This window comes from Phocoena phocoena, chromosome 2, assembly GCF_963924675.1.
Source record: "Phocoena phocoena chromosome 2, mPhoPho1.1, whole genome shotgun sequence".
NCBI classification, from domain to species: Eukaryota; Metazoa; Chordata; class Mammalia; order Artiodactyla; family Phocoenidae; genus Phocoena; species Phocoena phocoena.
In genome coordinates, this window is record NC_089220.1 from 143,775,676 (window position 1) to 143,797,565 (window position 21,890).

The following is a 21,890-nucleotide window of genomic DNA, read 5'->3' on the forward strand; positions in this document are numbered from 1 at the left end:
ATTACCCAAATAATATTAAAAATGTATTATATTCTGATTTCCTTCCCCCTTCCCTCCACTAATTTTTATTGAATAATGTGGAATTTTAGATACGGATTATTTTTATAAAGTCTTTATGTTATGTAACTTTTATTTTTAAAATTCTTTTTTTAACATTTACATTGTTTTATACCTATATTTATTATAATTATTTACACTATAGATTATTTTATTGGTTTTATTATTCTCTGCACGTTTTCCTCTCCCTTGAATCTTTCACTTTGAGTTACTTAGTGGTATGAATAAATTTATATCAATATTCATTTATCGAAAGGGGTACCTCTTCAAGCAAGTTCTCTTTGGCTGGAAGGATGGAGGACTTGTATGCATGAGATGGATACTTCAAATCCATTAATATCTGAAAATGTCTTTCTTTTGCTCTCACAGCTGAATAACATTATTTTATACAGAATTCTTTGTTTTTACTCTTCCCCTTCAAAACCCTAAAGATATTACTTCCTGTCCTCAGATAGTTAGTGTTATTGAGGAGAATCTGATGCCAGTCTATTGACATTATTTTCTTACGCTCTGTGAATAGCCTACTTTTCTCTCTCTCTTTATATCCTCATAGATTTTTTTCTTCCCCACTATCTTTGAAAGTCAGAGGTCACCAAGAAAAATGTAGGTGTAAGTCTCTTTCCATTAAAAATCCATTATATTCAATTAGTCCTTTTAAGCTACAGACGTAAGGCTTTCTTCAGCTGAGGCAACTTTTCTTCTATTATAATTTCTTCTATTCTTTCCTCTCTTCCTGAAATTCCTATTCCAAGTATAATTTAGCTCCTAGGTATGCCATGATACTTATTGTTTGAGCAATCATATTCACTTCTGTTTTCCTTTACTTCTGAGATCTTCCTGTTTCTTGTAAGTTTGAAAATGTCTGAGGCAAATGACAGGAGCAGGTCATGGACAGGATATGACAGGCTCTTCCCAGAGGCCTGAGAAGTCACGGGCCAGGTGTGGAGGGTAGCTGTGTAGTCATCATCTACTTTTCAGTGGAAAGCACAAGCAGCAGTCAGCACGGGGAGGATACCAGAAGGATGCTCTGAACTGTGGGGAAGAGCAAAGAGACCTGCAGGCCAGACTGAGACCAAGAGAGCCCGGTGACCCAACTCCACATCCCCATATGCACACTGAACCCAGGAACCAAGCAGGTGACTTGGGAACATGGTCTGAGGACAAACAGAGGGGAGTCTGAAAGCAAGCTTATCAAAGGAGGTAAAAAAAATCAGAGAGCAGGCTCTGAGCAGACCAGGAGTCATGTAAAGCTTTCCAAGTGTGTTTTGTCCCTGCGCTCGTGGGAGAACGGGAAAGATCTGGGCCAGTAAAGGACCATTCTTGCATTTAATCCACATGCCAACCCCATGAGATAGGCATAATTAGCCTTATTTTATAGGCAAGGAGATTGAGTCTTGATGGGGGCAACTTTTTCAAGATCCTCCACTAGTCAACAGTGAAGTCAGAATTTGAACCCACATCCATGTGTCCAGAGTGTGAGTTTTCCTGTGGTGTCACATTGCCTTATATAGCATTATATGTATATAAACTATAACAATGTAGCATTATCAGTAGAAAGCTAGTGCCTTTCCTGGCATTATTCAGTGCACTGCCTTCCAGAAACGAAGATGATTTTTTTCAGGTGTTTTCTATTTGAGAGTGACTCTATAAGGAACAGAAGTTCCCTAAGTTTACCACAAAGAATGGATCTTTTGGTGTAAGGACGAGAACAGCCTTGCCCCTGTTCTCCTCTCATTGCCTCTCACGGTCTCTACCGACGCGCTTGCTCTGGCTCCTCCTGTTGCTGTGACTGCCGTGCCTGATGGATCAGCAAGCTGGGAAGGGCAAGAGCTACAGCTCCCACTGCACCAAGTTCCAGGCCTCAGTTCCTGATGCTACGGCCTCAGCAAGACCACCGATGAAACTCTCCGTATCTTTTTTTTTTTTTTTACTTTTATTTATTTTTGGCTGCATTGGGTCTTCATTGCTGTGCGCGGGCTTTCTCTAGTTGCGGCGAGCGGGGGCTACTCTTCATTGCAGTGTGCAGGCTTCTCATTGCGGTGGCTTCTCTTGTTGCGGAGCACAGGTTCTAGGCGCGCGGGCTTCAGTAGCTGTGGCTCACGGGCTCTAGGCGCGCGGGCTTCAGTAGTTGTGGCGCATGCGCTTAGTTGCTCCGCGGCATGTGGGATCTTCCCGGACCAGGGCTCGAACCCTTGTCCCCTGCATTGGCAGGCAGATTCTCAACCACTGTGCCACCAGGGAAGTCCTCTCCATATCTTTGTGCAATTTCTTTCCCCTCGCTTTCCCCGACTATATGGCTGCCTTTGTCTGACTTGCGTCAGTGCCCGAAGCTGCTGTGCTCTTGTTCCGTCTTCATTTGGGTTTTCAGTTCCCTTTCAAGGTGCGTTTTTCTGACAGCCTGCCAGTGAGTCACTCCTCCTCTAGTAAGTAGACATCATGTTCTTGTGTACTTTTGATTGATTTGTTTCCATTTCTCCAAACCTGGGGAAATAGAGCATGTCTTTTATAGATTGAATATAAGAATCAAAAGGATTGTGTACAGAAATGCCTTTCTCTTAAACCTCCACAGTGACTTCCTGTTGCCTGTGTAACAAATGACCACAAGCTTAGCGGCTTAAAACAACAGAAATATATTCTGTTACAGTTCTGGAGGTCAGAATGAGTCTTAAGGGGCTAAAATCAAGGTGTCAGCTGGGCTGGTTCCTATGGAAGGCTCCAGGGGAAAATTCATTCCTTGCCTCTTTCACTTAAGAGAGGCTTCCAGAATTCCTTGGCTTCTGGCGTCATCATTCCAGTCTCTGCTTCTGTGGTCACACTTCCTCCTCCACTGTAGCCAAAAATCTCCCTCTGTAATTACTCTTCTAGGACACTTGTGATTACATTTAGGACTCAGCCAGAGAACCCAAGATAATCTCACCATCTTAAGATCTTTAACTTAATGACATCTGCAAAGTTCCTTTTGCCATATAAGATAGCATTCACAGATTCCAAAGATTCAGTTGTGGACTTCTTGAGGAGGTATTATTCAATCTACTGAAGTGCACTCTCTGGCTTCCAAAGATTCATCTCTATCCTATACACATTCACCCCATTCTGACATCCCCCAAATTCTCAACCCATTATAGCATCAACTCAAAGTCCAAAATTATCAACTCCAAATCTAAATTAATTATGGGTAAAACTCTGCGTATGATCCACCCTGGGGCAAAATTCCATCTGTGGAACTAGAAGTCAAGTTATCTGCTCCAAAAATACAGTGGTGAGACAGGCATGGGAAAACAGTTACACACATTCCCATTTTAAAGGAGGAAAAAAATGGAAGGAAGAAAGGAGTCACCAGTCCCAAGCAGTTTCAAAATCCAACTGGGAAAACCTCATTAGTTTTCAAGGTCTGGGGAATAATCTGTGACTCAAGGATCCACACGGCTCCACAGTCTGAGCCAAAGCTCTTCTTCTCAGAGTCATCACTCTACTGTCCTGAAGGGAAGAACACTTTGTAGCTGACTAGTTTTATCATCCTGCTCCTGCCTGTAGAAATTTTAGAGTCCAATAGCCTTCCTTCGTTTTATCTTGTCTGTGTTCCTTTCGATTCTAGCCAGCAGCATTTCTTTCTTTTTTTTTTTTTTGTGGTACTCAGGCCCCTCACCTCTGCGACCCTTCCCGTTGAGGAGCGCAGGCTCAGCGGCCCAGCCGCCACACGGCATGTGGGACCCTCCCGGACCGGGGCACAAACCCGCGTCCCCCGCATCAGCAGGCGGACCCCCAACCACTGCGCCACCAGGGAAGCCCCAGCCAGCAGCATTTCTAATGTAACATTCTCAAAACCTTTGTATATTACCCATGCATGTCCCAGGGATTCACTCCATTAGATAAGAGAGTCCTCCAAAGATCTTTTCTGGATAATCTCATTTCTATTCCTGGTTTCTGCTGAGATGGCCAAGTGGCACATCTAATCTCTTCGGCACTAGCAAAAGGCTGTCCAGTCCCACCCTTGGCCTTCTGTTCAGAACACGCTTTCCTGATAGTGGATCTCCTAATTTTAGCATCTTGTGCGATCTGGGTAGGGTAAGAGTCCTTGATGTAAACTTCTAGGCATTTCGAGTTCTCTGCACGCATGGGTGAAGCAGCTGCAGTAGCCCAAGGGCAGTCTTCTAAAAAACAGTAGGTGTGAGCTGCGAGGATCAAAACATACAGAGGCTGGGGGGTGTGCACACCAAATAGTTAAGGGAGTATGAGATCTAAGTGAGACCAACAGCGTCGGCATCATATTATAAAAGTGATACAGCAGAACTGGTGTGACGGCTTATGGAACCATGATACAATGCCGATGCATTCTCTTGGCAGAAATACTCTCTTTTCTTCTATCTGAAACGGTGCTGCTTCATACAGCCTCCTTGCTCTGGAATGTTTCTTAGAGGCTAGGGATATTTAAATATTGGAAGATAACAAGTTCTCACCACAGTATTCCATGAATCCCATCCCCTCCATACATCCTTCCAGCCCTGGTAGTGGTTATGGTCTTAATCATCTCTTAGCACATACTCATCATTTCTCTCTGGCAAGCCTGTTAATTGCTCTGATGGAGGCGTGGAGCCACCAAGCGCAGTCCCACGGGACGACGTAATTGGTGTCGGGTTATGACACTGGACATCTTCTGTGTCCTGAGCAAATGTCATCCACTTAATCCATCTGTCATGTGGGGAAGTGATTCTGACAGGTCACGTTTCATAATGGCTCCACTACTATTTATAGAACCAGTGGATGATTGCACGTGATCAGCTCCAATCTTTGTTACCTGATTGAATTCACAATGTCGGTACAGCCCGTTGTTTCTTCCCACAGTAATAAGTGACATGCTTTTTCAGTCCCCTTGCTTCCTCCCATTGGTGTCCAGAGGGCAGCGGCTAAGTGCAGGTTTGCATCTTCTCTGACCTTTCCTGTGAACCCACAGGGGGCGGGCCTGGCCTGGTTCCAGGCTGGCAGTGCCTCTCGGGCAGACTTGGACCCTGCCCTTGAGGAACTGACACACTGCTATGGACTGAATTGTGTATCCCCCCAAAATTCATATGTTGAAGCCCTGACTCCCAATGTGTTGGAGATAAGGCATTTAGGAGGTAATTAAGGTCAAACGAGGGAATAAAGGTGGGGTCTTCGTCTGATAGGATTGGTGGTCTTATAAGAAGAGGAAGAGTGGGCAATGACTCTCTCCCTCTTCCCGTTCTCATATTGGGCTGGCCAAAAATTTGTTCGGGTTTTCCATAAGATGTTACAGAAAAACCCGAACGAAATGTATGGCTAACCCAATACACTGAAGAAAGGCCATGTGAGGACACAGCGAGAAGGAGGCTTGTCTGCAAGCCAGGGAGAAAAGCTCTCACCAAAAACCAAACCCGCCAGATCTTCATCCGGGACTTCTCGCCTCCAGAATTGTGAGAAACTTAATTTCTGTTGTTTAAGCCACACAGTCGATGGTATTTTGTTACGGTAGCCCTAGCAGGTAAGACACACATATGTACAGAAATAAAGAAATATGTCAGCCCAGAGAGTAAGGTCTTGAGCCCCCCACTCTCAGCCCTGGGGTAGTACACACATTTGTATGTAAATCCTCTATTTGTGTACCCTTTGAATTGTGGCTGCCCTATTGCTTGTTGACTGAGATACTTGTTTCCAGGGCCTATATTTGGACTGGTCACTTTGTCCTGTGACTTTCCCATGGCATCTGGCAGGACTCTTTTCCATTTGGATCTTCTACACCCCAACCCTAAAGCCTCTCACTTCGACAAGTGTGCTGGGTCAGCCCAGAAGCCATTCCCCTTCAGGGTCATTCACTCGCCCAGATCAGAACCCCGGACTCAAGCAAGCTCACCTCCAGCCACCCCAAGAGCGTGGCCCGTGGAGCATCTGGCTCGCGCAGGCGCCATGCTGAAGGATGGGTCAACTCTGTTGGGGACCACTGAGCTGGCCCCTGGGAAGGCCGGTTCCTCAGCTCCCAGGGAATGGCAGCTGAGTTCAGTGTAGCCTCACTCCCGGGTGTCAGGTCCTCCCTGGGAAACGGGGATGGAAGGGACATGTGCCAGCCCAGTAATTAACATTAATGAGCACACTCCATCTGGAGGGTGGAAAGATGAATCTGTTCTTTGCATCCAAGTTCTTGGCATTCATTCCAGCTGGAAGCATCCAGAAAATGCTGATAATCTTCCTCTGGGGCATGTTACCAGGTTATAGGGACCAATTCTCGCCCCATACAAGACACGGGAGAGTCACGAGACAATTTCTCTGAGATCTGACTTTTACAATTGGTGCAGGGTATCTGATATTAACTTAAGGCAGACCATTGGCCAGGGATTTCAGAGTCTGTGTTTGAGAGGTCACACTGGGTGCAGCTGTGAAACACAAGAGCATGGAACTCCAGCATGTCCCTCCATCCCTGAGAGCCACCGAGGACCGTGTGGCATCGGTGCATGTGGCCCAAAGCACAGACCTGGCTGGGGTCAGAAATGTGAGTGTGCTCCAAGGTCAGCTATGTTGTCACTCTGAGATGCTGAGGAACCCCCTCCCCCTCCCTCAATTCCAGTCTCTTCATTTCTGAAATGGAGAGAGGTGGACTAGATCCGTATTTTCAAAGTATGGTCCAAGGAACCCTAAAAGTTCCGTGGGTGCCCTGAGTGGAAAATGGACACCACACTCAAGATGGTGTCGCCACTGGATAGGGTGAGAGGAAGTGGTCCTGCATGCTCTAGTAGTTACAACAGAAGGATATATTTCTGGAAAAAGAAAAGACAAAGCAAACATGATGAGGCAGTACAACTGTCCCTCAGTAGCTGTGGGGAGTCTGTTTCAGGATTCCACTGGATACCAAAATCCACAGATGCTCAAATCCGTTATATAAGATGGCACAGTATTTGCATGTAATCTATTCACGTCCTTCTACATACTTTAAATCGTCTCTAGATTCCTCACGGTACCCCATACAATGTAAACACCATGTAAATAGTTGCGAATACAATGTCTATGTATTGAATACCTCCAGATGAGAGGGATGTCTGAGGACCTCATAACAGTAGTTGTCTGTCTGGAAATGAACTGGATTGCTTGGAGAGAGAAGTCGTTAAAAACTGTTCTTCATGGTTTTCTTCTTGTACTTTTTGAATCTGAACTGTGTATAAGTATTGTTTTATACAACGATGTTAAATATGATCCTCAAATAATTAAAAATAGAATTACCGTTGATCCAGCAATCCCACTTGTGCAAAAGAATTGCAACAGGAGAAGGCTCTAGACGCTGTGAAGCAGGAGGCACTTGGGATCTTCCGCAGGATTGGGACGCTACAGAGGCCGCCACGGAGCTCGCCGGAGCCACCCTTCCTACTGCTGCTGCCGCCGCTGCCCAAATCGTAACCGGTGGGCTGCAGCCGCCGGCAATGCCGCAAAGGAAGAGGAATGCAGGCAGTAGTTCAGATGGAACCGAAGATTCCGATTTTTCTACAGATCTCGAGCACACAGACAGTTCAGAGAATGATGGCACATCCCGGCCATCTGCCCAAGTCACCTGCTCCTCGGCCCGGCTAAAGCAGAGTCCCCAAGATTCCAGTCCTGTTGGAAATTTGCAGTCTTTCGGTACAGAGGAACCTGCTTGTTCTACCGGGAGAGTGACACGTAGTCAGCGGCAGCCTACCCCAGTGGCCCTGAAAAAATACCCGCTTCGGCAGATTCGTTCATCTGGCTCAGAAAGTGAGCAAGTTGTTGACTTTTCAGATAGAGAAACTAAAAATACAGCTGATCGTGATGAGTCTCCGCCTCGAACTCCACCTGGAAATGCCCCTTCTGCTGAGTCTGATATAGACATCTCCAGCCCCAACGTGTCTCACGATGAGAGTGCTGCCACGGATGCGTCCCTGAAGGACTCAGGCAGCGATCTCTCTCATCGCCCCAAGCGCTGCCACTTCCACGAAAGCTACAATTTCAGTACAAACGGTCCTACACCAGGCTGTGACTCCCTAGGACACCTTACAGGAAAACACGAGAGACATTTCTCTACACCAGGATGCCCTCTCTATCGTAACCTCTCAGCTGATAAATGCAAGGTGAGAGCACAGAGCCAGGATAAGCAGAGAGAAGAAAGGATGCTGTCCCACAGGCAAGATGGCAACAACAGGCATGCAACCAGGCACCAACAGAGAGGCAGTTGCGATATAAGGAATAGGTTTGCTGAACTCAGGAAGAAAAGAAATGCTGGGCTGAGCAAAGAACTGAAAGAGAAATATACGGAACACAGGCAGACCTATGGGAACACTCAGGAACCTCTCCTGGAAAACCTGACTAGCGAGTGTGACGGATGTTTTTGGAAGAGCACAAGCCCGGGCTTCAGAGGGTCTGGAGAAGTTAAGGCTGCAAGGCCAAATCACAGAGGGGAGGAACATGATTAAAACTATTGCTTTTTGTCGCTATGAGCTTGATACTTGGTACCATTCTCCCTCTCCTGAGGAATATGCATGACTGGGATGTCTTTACATGTGTGAATTCTGTTTAAAATACATGAAGAGCCAGACAATATTCCGCTGACACATGGCTAAGTGTGTGTGGAAACACCCACCCGGAGATGAGATATAACGCAAAGGTTCAATCTCTGTGTTTGAAGTGGATGGCAAGAAAAACAAGATCTACTGCCAAAAACTGTGCCTGTTGGCCAAGGTTTTTCTGGACCACAAGACATTATATTATGAGGTAGAACCCTTCCTGTTCTATGTTATGACAGAAGCAGACAACACCGGTTGTCACCTGATTGGATAATTTTCCGAGGAAAAGAATTCATTCCTCCACCACAATGTATCCTGTATCCTTACCATGCCTCAGTACATGAGACAGGGCTATGGCAAGATGCTCGTTGATTTCAGCTATTTGCTTTCCAAAGCGGAAGAAAAAGTTGGCTCCCCAGAACGTCCACTCTCAGATCTGTGGCTCATGAACTACCGCAGTTACTGGAAGAAGTGCTTCTTCATTACCTGAATAATTTCCAAGGCAAAGAGATTTCTACCGAAGAAATTAGCCAGGAGACAGCTGTGAATCCCGTGGGCATCGTCAGCACTCTGCAAGCCCTTCAGATGCTCAAATATTGGAAAGGAAAACACCTCGTTTTGAAGAGACAGGACCTGATTGATGAGTGGATAGCCAAAGAGGCCAAAAGATCCAGCTCCAATAAAACCATGGATCCAAGCTGTTTAAAAGGGACTCGTCCGAAGGGCATTTAAAGTGACCGGTTACTCCGAGCCAGCAAACCCCAGCAGTAGGAATCTGTATGCTAGGGAGCTGTCTGTCATTTCTGTTGGTCTTGTGATTGGCAAGTACAGTATCCTTTGGGACGGCCGTCCCCCTCAGGACTGTCCTGGCTCCGACCTTCGCGTACACTGCAGACGCTGGTTCTGAGGAACTGTTGTTCGGCCTCAGTGAGGTTGCCTGGATGGGATCTGTATTAGACTTGAGTGCAGATGCCTCGTGGCACCGACCCAAGGTGTTCTGTTTTGGTACTGTACCTGTCCAGTCACTGGTTCTCTCCTCTGGCCCCATGAGGTCGTGTCATATCTTCTAAACTTTGTAATAGTACTTCTTGCCACCCGGTCACCAGGCCACCAACTATGGTTACCGCCACCAGGACCTTCCCAGTTATTCCTTACGTGTGTGTTTGGAGGGGCAGGGAAGAGGTAACACTTCTGAGTGTGTGTGTGTGCGCTGGGAGGGGTCCCTTCCCTTTGGATTTCATCTCACTTTAAGTTTTTTCCTCCATTTTTACTGAAAGACCTGTTTTTGTCAGTCTCAGGCTGACCAGAGCCAGATACTTTTGAAGACTCGCAGGGATTAGTCTTGGTTATAGCACACTATCTGAATGAGATGGAGACAAGAATTGAGAGGTGGTGATTCTGTACTTGGATTTGAGTTCACCTGTGGGCAGTGGGCAACGTCTTGGTGGAAGGGAATGGAAGGCTACTTTTTGCCTCACCAGAAAGCGCTCAGTAGTAAATGTTTTCTCCTCTTTACTCCCTGCCCGTTTTTACATTTGCAGGTGCCCAAATAATTTCCAGTTCTCCCTTTCATGCTGCATGTTAACTGGTTAATTATACTGCAGAGACCTTTTCACCAGTACCGGTCTGATATAGCACACCTGTACTTCCACATAAGTTACATTGCTTTTGTCTGAACATCCTTGGAGAAGCAACTGAAAATGACTTCCGTGTCTCAGCCCATGACTCAGCAAGGCAGAATGGTCACCGCTGCCAGGGTTTGCTTTCCATCACCGCCTCCCCCTCCCCCTAGGACTCAAGTGTTCATGCCCTTCCAAGAACTCCTCCTCCATTTCCTTTTCGGGATTTACCACCATCCCCCCATTCTCTGGCCTCCTATTTTTGGTGTTGTTTAAGTGAAGGAAGAGATGCTCCCTCTAATTTCTCTCTAGCCCATTATAACCTGCTACCTTGGGGCAGCTTTTGACGTACGTCACGTCACCTTTTCCTACAACACCACTGTCTTCGTGTGGAGACCTCACCACAATCCCAACTCTGGTCATTTGTGCCTTTCTCTTGTCGTCTTTGTACACGGTTTATGTTCCCTGTGGGTTGGGGGGGAGCTAATTTTAAGCAGTTCAGTGGCAGCTCCCTGCCAGTTTCAGTGTCACTGTTAAAATTTATCCAAAAGCAACTTCACTGGGGGTTTTCTTAAGGGGTAAAGGCCTTTTACAGAAGCTAACCCTTCCCCACATGTGGTAGAATGTGCTGTTCTATATCTACTCCTCAGTAAAGCATGTTCTCTGCTCAAAAAAAAAAGAATTGCAGCAGGGTCTCAAAGAGATATGTGTACACCCATGTTTATTCACAATAGCCAAGAGATGGAAACAACCCAAGTGTACGTCAATGGATGAATGGATACACAAGACGTGGTATATTCATACAAGAGAATATTTATTCAGCCTATAAAAAAGAGAGAAGATTCTGACATTCATTGAATGACTCTTGAGGACATTACACTAAGTGAAATAAGGCAGTCACAAAAAGAAAAATACTGTATCTTTCCACTTATATGAGGTCCCTAGAGCATAGGACTGTGGATGCCAGGGACTGAGGGGAAGGGGGAATGGGGACCCATTGTTTCCTGGGCACAGAGTTCAGTTTTGCAAGATGAAAAGAGTTCTGGAGATGGATGGTGGTGATGGCTGTACAACGATTTAATATCCTAAATCCACTGAAGTGTGCACTTAACCATTGTCACTTATTTATGTCATGTATATCTCACCACAATTTTTTTTAATGTTATGTATTTTAAAAGAGAGAAGGAAAGAAAAAACAGCATCAGAATAAATTGTGGCCGCTCCCACCACCATGCCCAGGGAGAAGCTGCCCAGGCCAGACCTTCCTGCCAGCGCAGCTCATGGCTGGGAGTGGGCATCTCGGGAGGTAATCAGCCTTCTTCTGTCCTGTTCTGTTCCAGCTGCTGCCAGTGTGGGTCCCTGCTCTATAAGGGAAAGGCCACTGCTCTCACTGACTCCCAGCTGTGATGTCTGGTCACTCCCCCTCCCTCCTGGAGCAGCCCCACCCAGGGTGCGAGCCCACCCAGTGGCCCTTGTGAAATGGTGATCACTCCGACCAGCAGGTCAGTGCCCTCTGGAAAGGGGTGAGGATGGAGACGATGTCTGAAAGAGGGGCAAGCGGGACTTCCCTGGCAGTCCAGCTCCTCTAACACAGGGGACATGGGTTTGATCCCTGGCCAGGGAACTAAGATCCCACGTGCCATGTGGCGCGGCCAAAAAAACTTTAAAAAAAAAAAAAAAAAAAAAGGAGGGGAAAGCATAGTCACCTGTGGTTACAGATATGTCAGGACCAGCCAGCCCAGGGTTGCATAGGTGCCCTTCTGAAGTTGCAAAGTGGGTGGGGGAGATGGGTCCCCACTTTACTTTCCATCAGAGAAGAGAGAGGCATGCAGAGGCCTAGGGTTTGGGATGTGGGACCTTGGGTAAGTCATTTCCCCCCTTTCTGTAACTCAGTTTCCACATTTATAAAATGGGCATATTGATACACGGCTAACATGCCTCCTGGGCTGTCGTGAAGATCAAATAATAAACTGGATGTGAAAGCACAATGTACAGCTCAAGGGCTCTGAAAATTCAGCGGGGGGTGGGCGGGGGAGGGGGGTGATGATAACGAGCAGCAGTGCCCCTCGTCCTAAGCTCTCCCTGACCACTGGGCTGCAAGGACGTGACCTGCCATCTTGGCCTGCTCTGGGGCGCCCACAGGGCCAGGGACCATGCTAGATGCACTGAATCCTCACACCCTTGTGATGCAGCCTCGCGCCCTGTATTATCACAGCAGGGAGGCGTACGCCTGATACAAGGATAACCTTACACTGCCCAGGACTGCACTGCAAGGCAGCTGGGCTCGGGGTCCACCTGACTGCCAAAACCGTTCTTCCGTCACACCCGCAGTTTATCAACTGTGACTCGGGGGCTCAGCAAAGGTCCCTCAGGAGTCCCAGAAGGCCCCCATAGAGGGGGAAGGGATGCAGACCCTCCATGCTGCCTGCCCACCCAACTCTGGGACAGCAGCTCCCCTTCAATCTATTCATGTATTGGTATTCAACGTTCATTTTCATTTGAAACGTAAGTTCTACTGCTTTAAAAAATATATATTAATTACCTAATTTTTAAAAATGCTTTCTGGGGACTTCCCTGGCGGTCCAGTGGTTAGGACTCTGCGTTCCCACTGCAGAGGGCACGGGTTCAATCCCTGGTGGAGGAACTAAGATCCTGCATGCCGATGCAGTACAGCCAAAAAAAAGCAATGATAGGGCTTCCCTGGTGGCGCAGTGGTTGAGGGTCCGCCTGCCGATGCAGGGGACGCGGGTTCGTGCCCCGGTCCGGGAAAATCCCACATGCCGCGGAGCGGCTGGGCCCGTGAGCCATGGCCGCTGAGCCTGCGCGTCCGGAGCCTGTGCTCCGCAACAGGAGAGGCCACATCAGTGAGAGGCCCGCGTACCGCAAAAAAAAAAAAAAAAAAAAAAAGCAATGATAATAAAATAAAATAAAATGCTTTCTGATCACCCTCAGTCAGTGGCTTGACAGAGTTGAAAGCATTATTATAACTCATCCTAAAGGGTTTCAGAGGGTGGAGGCAACTTCAGGGGCTCCATCCTCAGCAGGTGCTTCGGCTACAGCCCAGTTCTACCCCTGCTGGGACTCCTCTGTCACCTCCCCCGCCCCCCCCCCCCCCCCCCCCCCCCCCCCCCCGCCCCGCTAGGACGCACTGGCTGGGCTCTGGCACCTGGGTTGCCTATAAGGTTCAGGGCTGAGACCACGTAGGCGCCTGAAAAGGAGGCACGTGACCCTTCCTCTCCTCGCTCTCATGAGGGGGAGGGGAGGGGGAACAGCAGACTCCCATGCCAGGGGGACATATAAGAAGGGGGAGGGCTGTGCCCTGCCCGCACCCCAGGCAAGTTGGCACGACCCTCCGGTCCCCACTGCTGTGGCTCTCTGCAGGGGTGGAAGATGGTACCAGTCAACCGTGAGCCGGAGGAGGAGCCCGAAGCCGCTGCCGAGAGATGGAGGACCCCACGCCTAAGCCCGTCTACGTCGACGTGGACAAAGGACTGACCTTGGCCTGCTTCGTCTTCCTCTGCCTTTTCCTCGTCGTGATGATCATTCGCTGCGCCAAGGTCATCATGGACCCTTACAGCGCCATCCCCACATCCACCTGGGAGGAGCAACACCTGGATGACTGAGGCGCCCGCGGGCGGGGGCCGCGGCGAGGGACCGAGAGCCCAGCGCTCTCTGGACAGGGTTGCCCCAGGATGTGCCTCTGTCCCCTGGCCACCGGCTTTCCAGCCCATGGAGGCGAGAAAGGATTTGGCCACCCGGGGATGGAGAAGGTTCACCTTAGCCTTGCCTGCTCTCACAGGAGCAGCAGGGTGAGATGCTGGGGATGCTGTGGGTGTTGCAGTGGTGGGCCAGTCTGGGGATAAGAGCGCTGGACCGGGAGTCAGGAGGCCCGGATTCCAGTCTGGGGAATGACTGTGAGCCTAGGGGGCGGTCATCTTCCCTGGCTCGCGCACACCTTTTGGCATCGGATACGGGACAGTCACCCACCATCATAATAGCGGTCTCGTTTTGAGGAAACTCTTGCCCTTAACATGCAAAGTAGCACACACACTGGGAGGCTCCCAGCACAGACGTTCACCTGAGCCCCAGCGCCTTCCCAGTGGGCCAGCAATGGAGCGCGTGGTGACGTGGGAAAGGAGGTGGAAGGTGCACCACCCCAAATTCACAAAAGGCGCAGGGGCTGCTTCCCAACAGGCTTTTTTTTAACTAAAATATAGAGGGGTATATTTTTCCTGTTATAAATGAAATGTGTATTTTGGAAGTTTGGGAAAATACAGAAAAAATAGAAGGATGGGGGAAAATAACCCTTATAATCCCACTTCCCCAAAGCCGCCATTTTGATATATTTTCTCCCAGCACTTTTTACATGTATTTTTAAATAGTCAAAATCATACTATGTGCGTGATGTTGTATCACTTCATATTAGAGCATGGACACTTTCTCATTTCATCAAGCACTCTTTATAGCCATCATTTTTACTGGCTGCAGAGTATTCCATCGGATGGATAGGTCCTAGTTTCATAATTATCTCCTTTGGTCTTCCAGTTCTTTTTTTTTTTTTTTTCACTAACTTTTCCTCGTGCAAAATTATTTCACCCAGTGACCTCTTGAGAGCACAGAGTTATGAGATTAATATCGGACAGGAAGACCTGGCTTCTAGTCCTGTCAGTCACTCTAAGGCTGTGTGACCTTGAGCAAGTCACTTCACCTCTCGGTGGCTCTGTTCCCTGATTTTAAAAAGGGGAGGAAAAGCCTTGCCCTTTTTGTTTTGTGTAAACCTCGTGAATGAAAGGACAGGAGTGGGAGTGCTTTGAATGTAAACGTGCTGTGGGGTGAGACAAGGGATAAGTTGTTGATAATGACTTCTCCCTCTTTTCCCACCCTTCTGACCCCCTCCCACCCTATCACCTATATCTAAGACCTTGCAGCAAGAATATTGGACCAGAGCCCACAAACCTGGTCTCAAGTCCCAGCTCCTCTACTTCCTTGCTATACGACCCCAAATAACTCAGCCTCTCTGAGCCCCAGTTTCCTCATCTGTAACATGAGGGAATAACATCTACCTCACAAGGTTGTTTTGAGGATGAAATGAGAGAACACGGGCAAACATTGGTGTATTTTCTTGATTTTACCACCCCAGAAGAAGCCAGGGGTCTGAGCTGGGAGGAAGAGAGGTCTGGCTTCCCCCATCTCTGCAGAGCCTGGAACCCTGGGCTTTTTTTCAGTTCCACTGCTGAAAGGCCAAATCTCCCAGCCAGGACCACTGGTCAGAGGAATTCTCACAGCAACCTCTCCCAGCACCTGACCTCAAGGGATATGGTGTCTATTAATTTATGTAATTATCATGGTCATCGGTATTCCCACAAACATAATATGAAGTTAAACTAGACCACCAGAATTCCCCTTCCTTCTGAATGCATTTATTCCATCCCTCTGAGGCACACCTGCCATCCCCATCAGAAGTGCCCTGCAGCTGTGAAGAAGCTCATGGTTCCCTTCCCACCACCTGCATCCCAGCCATGGGTCCCACTCCATCCCAGGTCACCTGGGAAGTGGGTTTCCAAAGCACCATCACCACTAGGTGACCCCTGAAAGTGAACAAGCCCACAGCTGCTCAGACAGCTTTCCAGAGCATATCCAGCTGTTCCTCCCTCCACACCCTCACTGTGTGGGATGCACAAAGGGACAGCTGGCAAAGGCAGTGGACCAAGGTGCATTGGAGGCTCTGTGTGAGGGGAGGATCTAGAGCAAGGACCTTGTACATTGCCTCAGGCCTAGCGGCAGCCTTCACTCTGCAGCCTACCTCAGAGATACCGAACACTTCAGTGAAAAGCTGATCAGCATGGATTTACAATGCAAATCAGAACCAATGCCGATCAGTTAATAACAGATCCCAAGGAACAAGAAGAGGTCTTGAAGACCTCCCTTGGAGATACTTCAGAGCGCTCAGGAGTGAAAAACAGGTGCCTGAGGGCCGTGCTACTCAAACCATGATGAAGGACAAATAGCATCTACAACATTGAGGGGCTTGTTAGAAATCCAAAATCATGGACCCCTACTCCAGACTTACAGAATCATAATCTCTGGAGATGGGGCCCAGGAATCTCTTAGCAAGATCTACCAAGCGATTTGTATGCATGTTAAAGTTTGAGAGGCACTGCCCTGGGGATCCTTTGGTCTCAATTATTTCTTTTCCACACCTAGGTTTGCTAATATTTCCCACTCTATCTCTTGACTCTTGTTTAGGTGGCAAAGGGAAATAACGTTTCAGAAAAAGATGGAAAATTTCAAACTCACTCCAAATCCAAGCCTCCACAAAATAGTGTTTCTATTGTGTGTCCATGTATTCCCTTCTAATCCTTGTCCACGTGCAAGATATTTTTTTCATAAAAGGCTTCGGTTGCATCATTTAAATCAATATCCCCTAACATTTCGTCATAAGCATGTTTCTGCTACAGTCTTCCTATTTATCATTTTACTGGCTATAAACCACGCCATCTAGTGCATGTACATAGTTATCCAGAGTCCTATTAATAAGTACTTAGATTGCCTTCATTTTCTCTATTATACATGTTGCAAAAAAAAAAGAAAGAAAGCTAAAGACAGATATGATGAACCCTGGGCTTGCTCAGGTTGGCAGAGAATAAATATTTAAATAACACCCCCTCCACCTTAGACACACATGGGGGACGAAGAGCCATCTAAACATTTGATCATATTAAGGGGAAAAACCAACTGAAATGTCAAGCTCCTGTTGTTGCTTTAGCTGCTAAAGGATGGAGGAGATGGTCCTTTGTCATCAGAGCATCTTAGCCAGTTTCCAGCTAGCTGAGATGAAGTTTGGGGTTTGGTATGGAGAGGTAAACTGTCCAGCAAAAGAAATGAAGAGAATTTTTGAAGACTGGAAGCTGGCAGAGAGCAAATGAAAAGTATCCGTGGCATTGGCCCTAATCCAGGACTTAAGGCAAATATGATCAGAGAGAAACTCCCCGCTGCAGGGAAAGGGTGATGGATTTTCCAGACAGTGGTGTCTCGTGGCTGATTTTACGTTGTTGCCTGTTCTGTGCTCTGCTACAGTCCCTCCATGTTACTCCAAACCCTCAGTAAAGTCTGATACACAATCCACTTTGTGGTTGTGGTATTTGGGGGCAATAAAGACATCTGGAAGGGGGTCAATGTGAAGACATGTAATCTGGAAAGGGATAGTCATCCCAGGGACAAGTGAGGTAGCAGAAGTAAGCAGAAACAGGAAATCAGAAAGCAACTATAGTCCAATAAGAATTAATTTTAAAAAAATCAGAATGACGGTTGCTAGCGTAAATGTGACCCCTGAGAATGCTCAGATAGGCTGAGATGAATAATAGCACACTCGTTTTACCAGCCTGGTATATCAATTCCCATCATCTCTATTTCATTTTTTCCAATTAGTTGGGCAGGGTTAAGGGAAACGAAAGGGGTTGGCAAAATACCCATGGACGGGCAACAGGGTGAGTCCATTACCACTTGGGCCTGAAGCGACAAGGGGAAGGGGTGTTCCCAGAATCCAGTGGAAGCTGTAGCAGTGGGCGAAGAGTCCCCCAACAAAAGCCATGGCCACAGGTAGACAATCAAAGTGCAACCCAGTGAGAAGAGACTATATACCTTGACTTCTCTCCTCCTGCCCCCTAACCTCCTATACCATCAGCCAAGAACAGAAGCTAAAGGACAGGGGACTCTGGCTGATATCCTTCATATATATTAGCGAACTAGAGCAAACGAAAACTAACCAGTACACTGCACCCCTATTACCACTCAGCATCCATCGTGGATGGGGAAAATATAAATTCCCATCAACAACCACATTGTCTGAGGCTGCTATCAGTTTAGTTCCACTCCCCCTGGAACTTCCATTGTAACGTATCCACCTCTAGGTGAGTGAATGAGACGATTCATATAAAGCATAACTGCTGGAGTCCCATCTTCTATGGCTGGTCAGGAGGCCTAGGTTGATAACCACGGTGTCATTCTTCTGCCACGCATTCCATACCCCCTCTACCTTCTGGCGGTCCCTCCACTGCTGGAGTCTTTTATCCAGTGGAATGACCCAAATCTTCCTTCACAGAGGATCCAAATTCTCGGTGCCCTGTCTTTTTTTTTGGTTGCCAGTTTCCACTGATCCCCACCCCCTCAAAGAACTTAACAAAGCCTTGAAGGCCTCACCTGGAAGCATTTTTGAATACTCAGGAGAGAACAGGTGCCCTAGGACGCGCTAGTCATGCTATGGTCGTAGGACGGGATAGCATCAGCGTCACTGGGGACTTTGCTAGGAGTCTAAATGCATGCCCCCGCCCCAGACCTACAGAGTAGGATATGGGATGAGGAATAACGAGAGATACCCCAGTGAATCCCTGGGTTCCAGAGCTAGCCCTCCTTGCCCTCATTGTGGAGCAATACTGTTTCTTCTGAGATATTGGAATAAATCACCCTGACAGCACAGCGATCCCCTTCCCCACCTCCTAGTCCAAGATGAGGAGACCCAAATGGCTACAGGATGATCTCAGTTTCCAATTTAACAGACCCATGACTATGTTCCCTGGTGGAAATATTTCTTCTTTGTTACTAGGAATTTCCAAACCCACCAAGTCCAAGGTCACAGGATGGAAAACAAAAATTCTATAACTGGGTTATTAGGTATCACAGTGAGAGGAATCACTCTCGCTTCCATCCCTTGGTTCCTGGACAAGCATCATCCAGCTCAAGGGAAGATGCCAACGTATATTGGTCTCTGGTTTAAGGTGAATACTGCATCCTGTAGGTCAGCCACCATACTGAGCCTTCCACAGGCCATTCTAAATTTCACTCAAGCCAACTGCTTCTGGGTGATGTGGTAAACCAGTGAATTTCCTGGACATGAATCCACAGCTGCGCTTCCTTCACAAATGAGTTCTCAGGGACTTCCCTGGCGGTCCAGTGGTTAGGACTTCGCCTTCCAATGCAGGAGGTGCGGGTTCGATCCCTGGTCGGGGAGCTAAGATCCCACAGGCCTCAGGGCCAAAAAACCAAAACATAGAACAGAAGCAATGTTGTAACAAATTCAATAAAGACTTTAAAAATGGTCCACGTCAAAAAAAAACCTTTAAAAAACAAACAAACAAGAAACAAATGGGTTGTCTGGTTGAAGGTCACGTTTGTGAGATACGCTGAGATAAATGAAACACCACAAACGGCGAGGAGGGCAGAGGTAGCTAATCCGTATGCAGAATACGAATCTATTCCCACCACCCTCCATGATGGAAGGGGTCCAGTGTAATCAACTTGCCAGTGGTGGCTGGCCTGTCTCGCACGACCCATCCCTCGGGAAGGATGCCGTGCATCAGGGGCTGGGCATTGGCTTAATCCTGGGCAGGGTGCATACCCAGAAGTGATGGAAACCAGCCAGGTGGGCCATAGTGAGGGTAAGCCCATGTTGTTAAACCCATGTACAGCCTCCATCCCTTCCACTACGGTCACTTTGTTCACAGTACCACTGAGGACACACCAGAGTGGAGAGGGGAAGGCCTCCTCAGGTTGGGTCATGGTGTCCACCTGATTACTGACAGCCTTCTCTGCAATGGATACCTTTTGATAGGCATTTAGGTGGCACATGAATATCTTCACATTCAGGGCTCCTTCAGAGACATCCTTCTACATACATCTCCTCAAGACTGCCTTGAGTCCTCTCTTCCAATCTTACTGCAGTTGGGTCAGCACTCTGATTCTCCTACTGGGGAAAGTCAGAAGCTCCCGACAGCATCTTTATCTGCCACAGACACTTCCTGTACCATTGGGTCTGCTGGGTCTTAAGGCTCAATTGGTCAGGTAGCTTTCGTCACAGCCTGAACCGTTCTAGAGCCCTTGATTGCTCTGGGTCCCATTCCGAACCAGCAGCCTTATGACGTACCAGGTAAATGCAGCAGAGTGGCACACACAAATGTGCTCCACATTGCCTCAAAAACCCGAAGAGGCCCATCATCCATGGAGCCTCTTTCTTCATGATGGATGATGCAAGGAAAAGCAAGGTTTCTCACCTAAGAGGGAATGTCCCAACATGCCCCCGACTGCTGGAACCCTAGAAAGTTCTCCAATATGGCAGGCTCCTGGACTTCCATAGGGGTTTTCTCTCACCCTCTGGCAAGCATGTGCCATGTGTGGTCCTTGCTACTTCACCAGAGCCGGTTAGCATAATGTCATGTATATAATAGACACCCATGAAGTTCTGTGGGTTGTTAAGGTGATCAGGGCCCCTACAATACAACAGAGAGAAGGAAAATGGCAATTCCCTGAGGTAATGCAATTAAGGGGTACCACTGTCCCCTGCCCGATGAAGGTGAACTATTTTTTATTATCTTTATTTTTTTTTCCTAAAGTAAAAATTCAGTTTATTCATCTGTTTACGACACAGCACTCAGAAGGCAAAGTGTTTCACATCATAGATTTCACTTCCAACTCCTTGGAATGTTCATTTCTTTGACTATAAAGAGAGACTAGATTGGAAAGCCAGGTAATGCTTAGGCAGCTAAACTAAGGATGGAGCGGGTGGGGTGGGCAGTGCTAACGTCATCCTCCCAGGGATGGGCACAAGGGGACTGTTAGCCACAAGCTGATTGTGTAGAACTGTTAGCTGGGAGCGCGGAGCAGCCATCCTGGACCCTTGGGCCATCACGGGCTTCAGTCATCCCTACCACACAGGTACAGCGGCGCTTTCTGGTGGTCGCCTTTGGTGTCTTGCTGAATGTAATAGTACAGGGACTTGCCATACTTTTTCTTGAATTCAGGTCTAATTTTCAACATGTCCACTTCACTGTGGGAGGTCAGGATTCTAATCAGGACCTTGTCGTGAGTGCCCTTGCCCTTCATGGAGTTGTGCAGTCTGTCAGCAAAATACAGGGGCTTGGTCTGAATGCACTGGACTCGGTTCAGGAAGGCATTTTCCAGGTCTCCTCTGACCTCCTTCTTGATGCTCCCCAGCATGTCATAAGGGCTGTAGCCCTTCAAATACTTTCTGGAGGTGACCCACGCTCCACTCGGTCATGACGCTGATCCACTTGGGAACATTAGTTCCTCTCCTCTTCATGCCAGCATCACAGAGATCCCAGGCACCTTGGTCAATCAGTTCATAATCAATGACATAGCCATCCTCTGCTCTTTGACCCTTCGCAAGGGCAATCATCAGCTTGCGGAAGTCACCAGATGTGTCGGAAATGATATCCTTCCCCAGATCGGTCTCGTACGTTTCCTTGTAGACTCTGTTGATTTCCTGTAGCTCTTGGTTGGTCCTTGAGCAGATGATCTCAATGAGGGAGTCCTCATCGGTCCCCAGCCCCTTCATGGAGGCTTTCAGATCGGAAGCGTCACACTGAGTAGGTGTTTTCAATAGGCCCAAAATCACTGTCTCTGGGTAGCTGGACAAGGCTGCCTTCAGTACTTATGCAAGTTCCTTTTTGGTCCTTCTCTGGTGGGCGAAGGCAATATTCTGTCTCTGTTCATTGCTGCCGTTAGTCAAAGTGTTAATGATGGTGACCTCATCCACACTTTTAGTCTTGATGGGCGTTTCAATGTTCAGAGCGTCCCGCTCAACATCAAAGTTGGTGTATGCTTTGACTGACCCATATGCACTTGGAGGTGTGGCGTGATCACCCTCCAGGCTGAGCTTGCAGAGAATTTCATGAACGGTAGACAT

At 47.8% G+C, this 21,890-nt stretch overlaps 1 protein-coding gene and 2 pseudogenes across 1 annotated transcript; 2 read left to right on the forward strand and 1 right to left on the reverse strand.

The window, feature by feature from the left end:
* Window positions 1–7,478: 7,478 nt before the first annotated feature.
* LOC136118537 (histone acetyltransferase KAT7-like) lies at window positions 7,479–9,305 on the forward strand (annotated as a pseudogene).
* A 4,330-nt stretch (window positions 9,306–13,635) lies between these two features.
* CTXND1 (cortexin domain containing 1) lies at window positions 13,636–13,815 on the forward strand. The gene has a single exon (XM_065872965.1). It carries the CDS (start codon window positions 13,636–13,638, stop codon window positions 13,813–13,815), a length of 180 nt encoding a protein of 59 aa, XP_065729037.1.
* Window positions 13,816–20,878: 7,063 nt separating this feature from the next.
* LOC136118636 (annexin A2-like) lies at window positions 20,879–21,890 on the reverse strand (annotated as a pseudogene).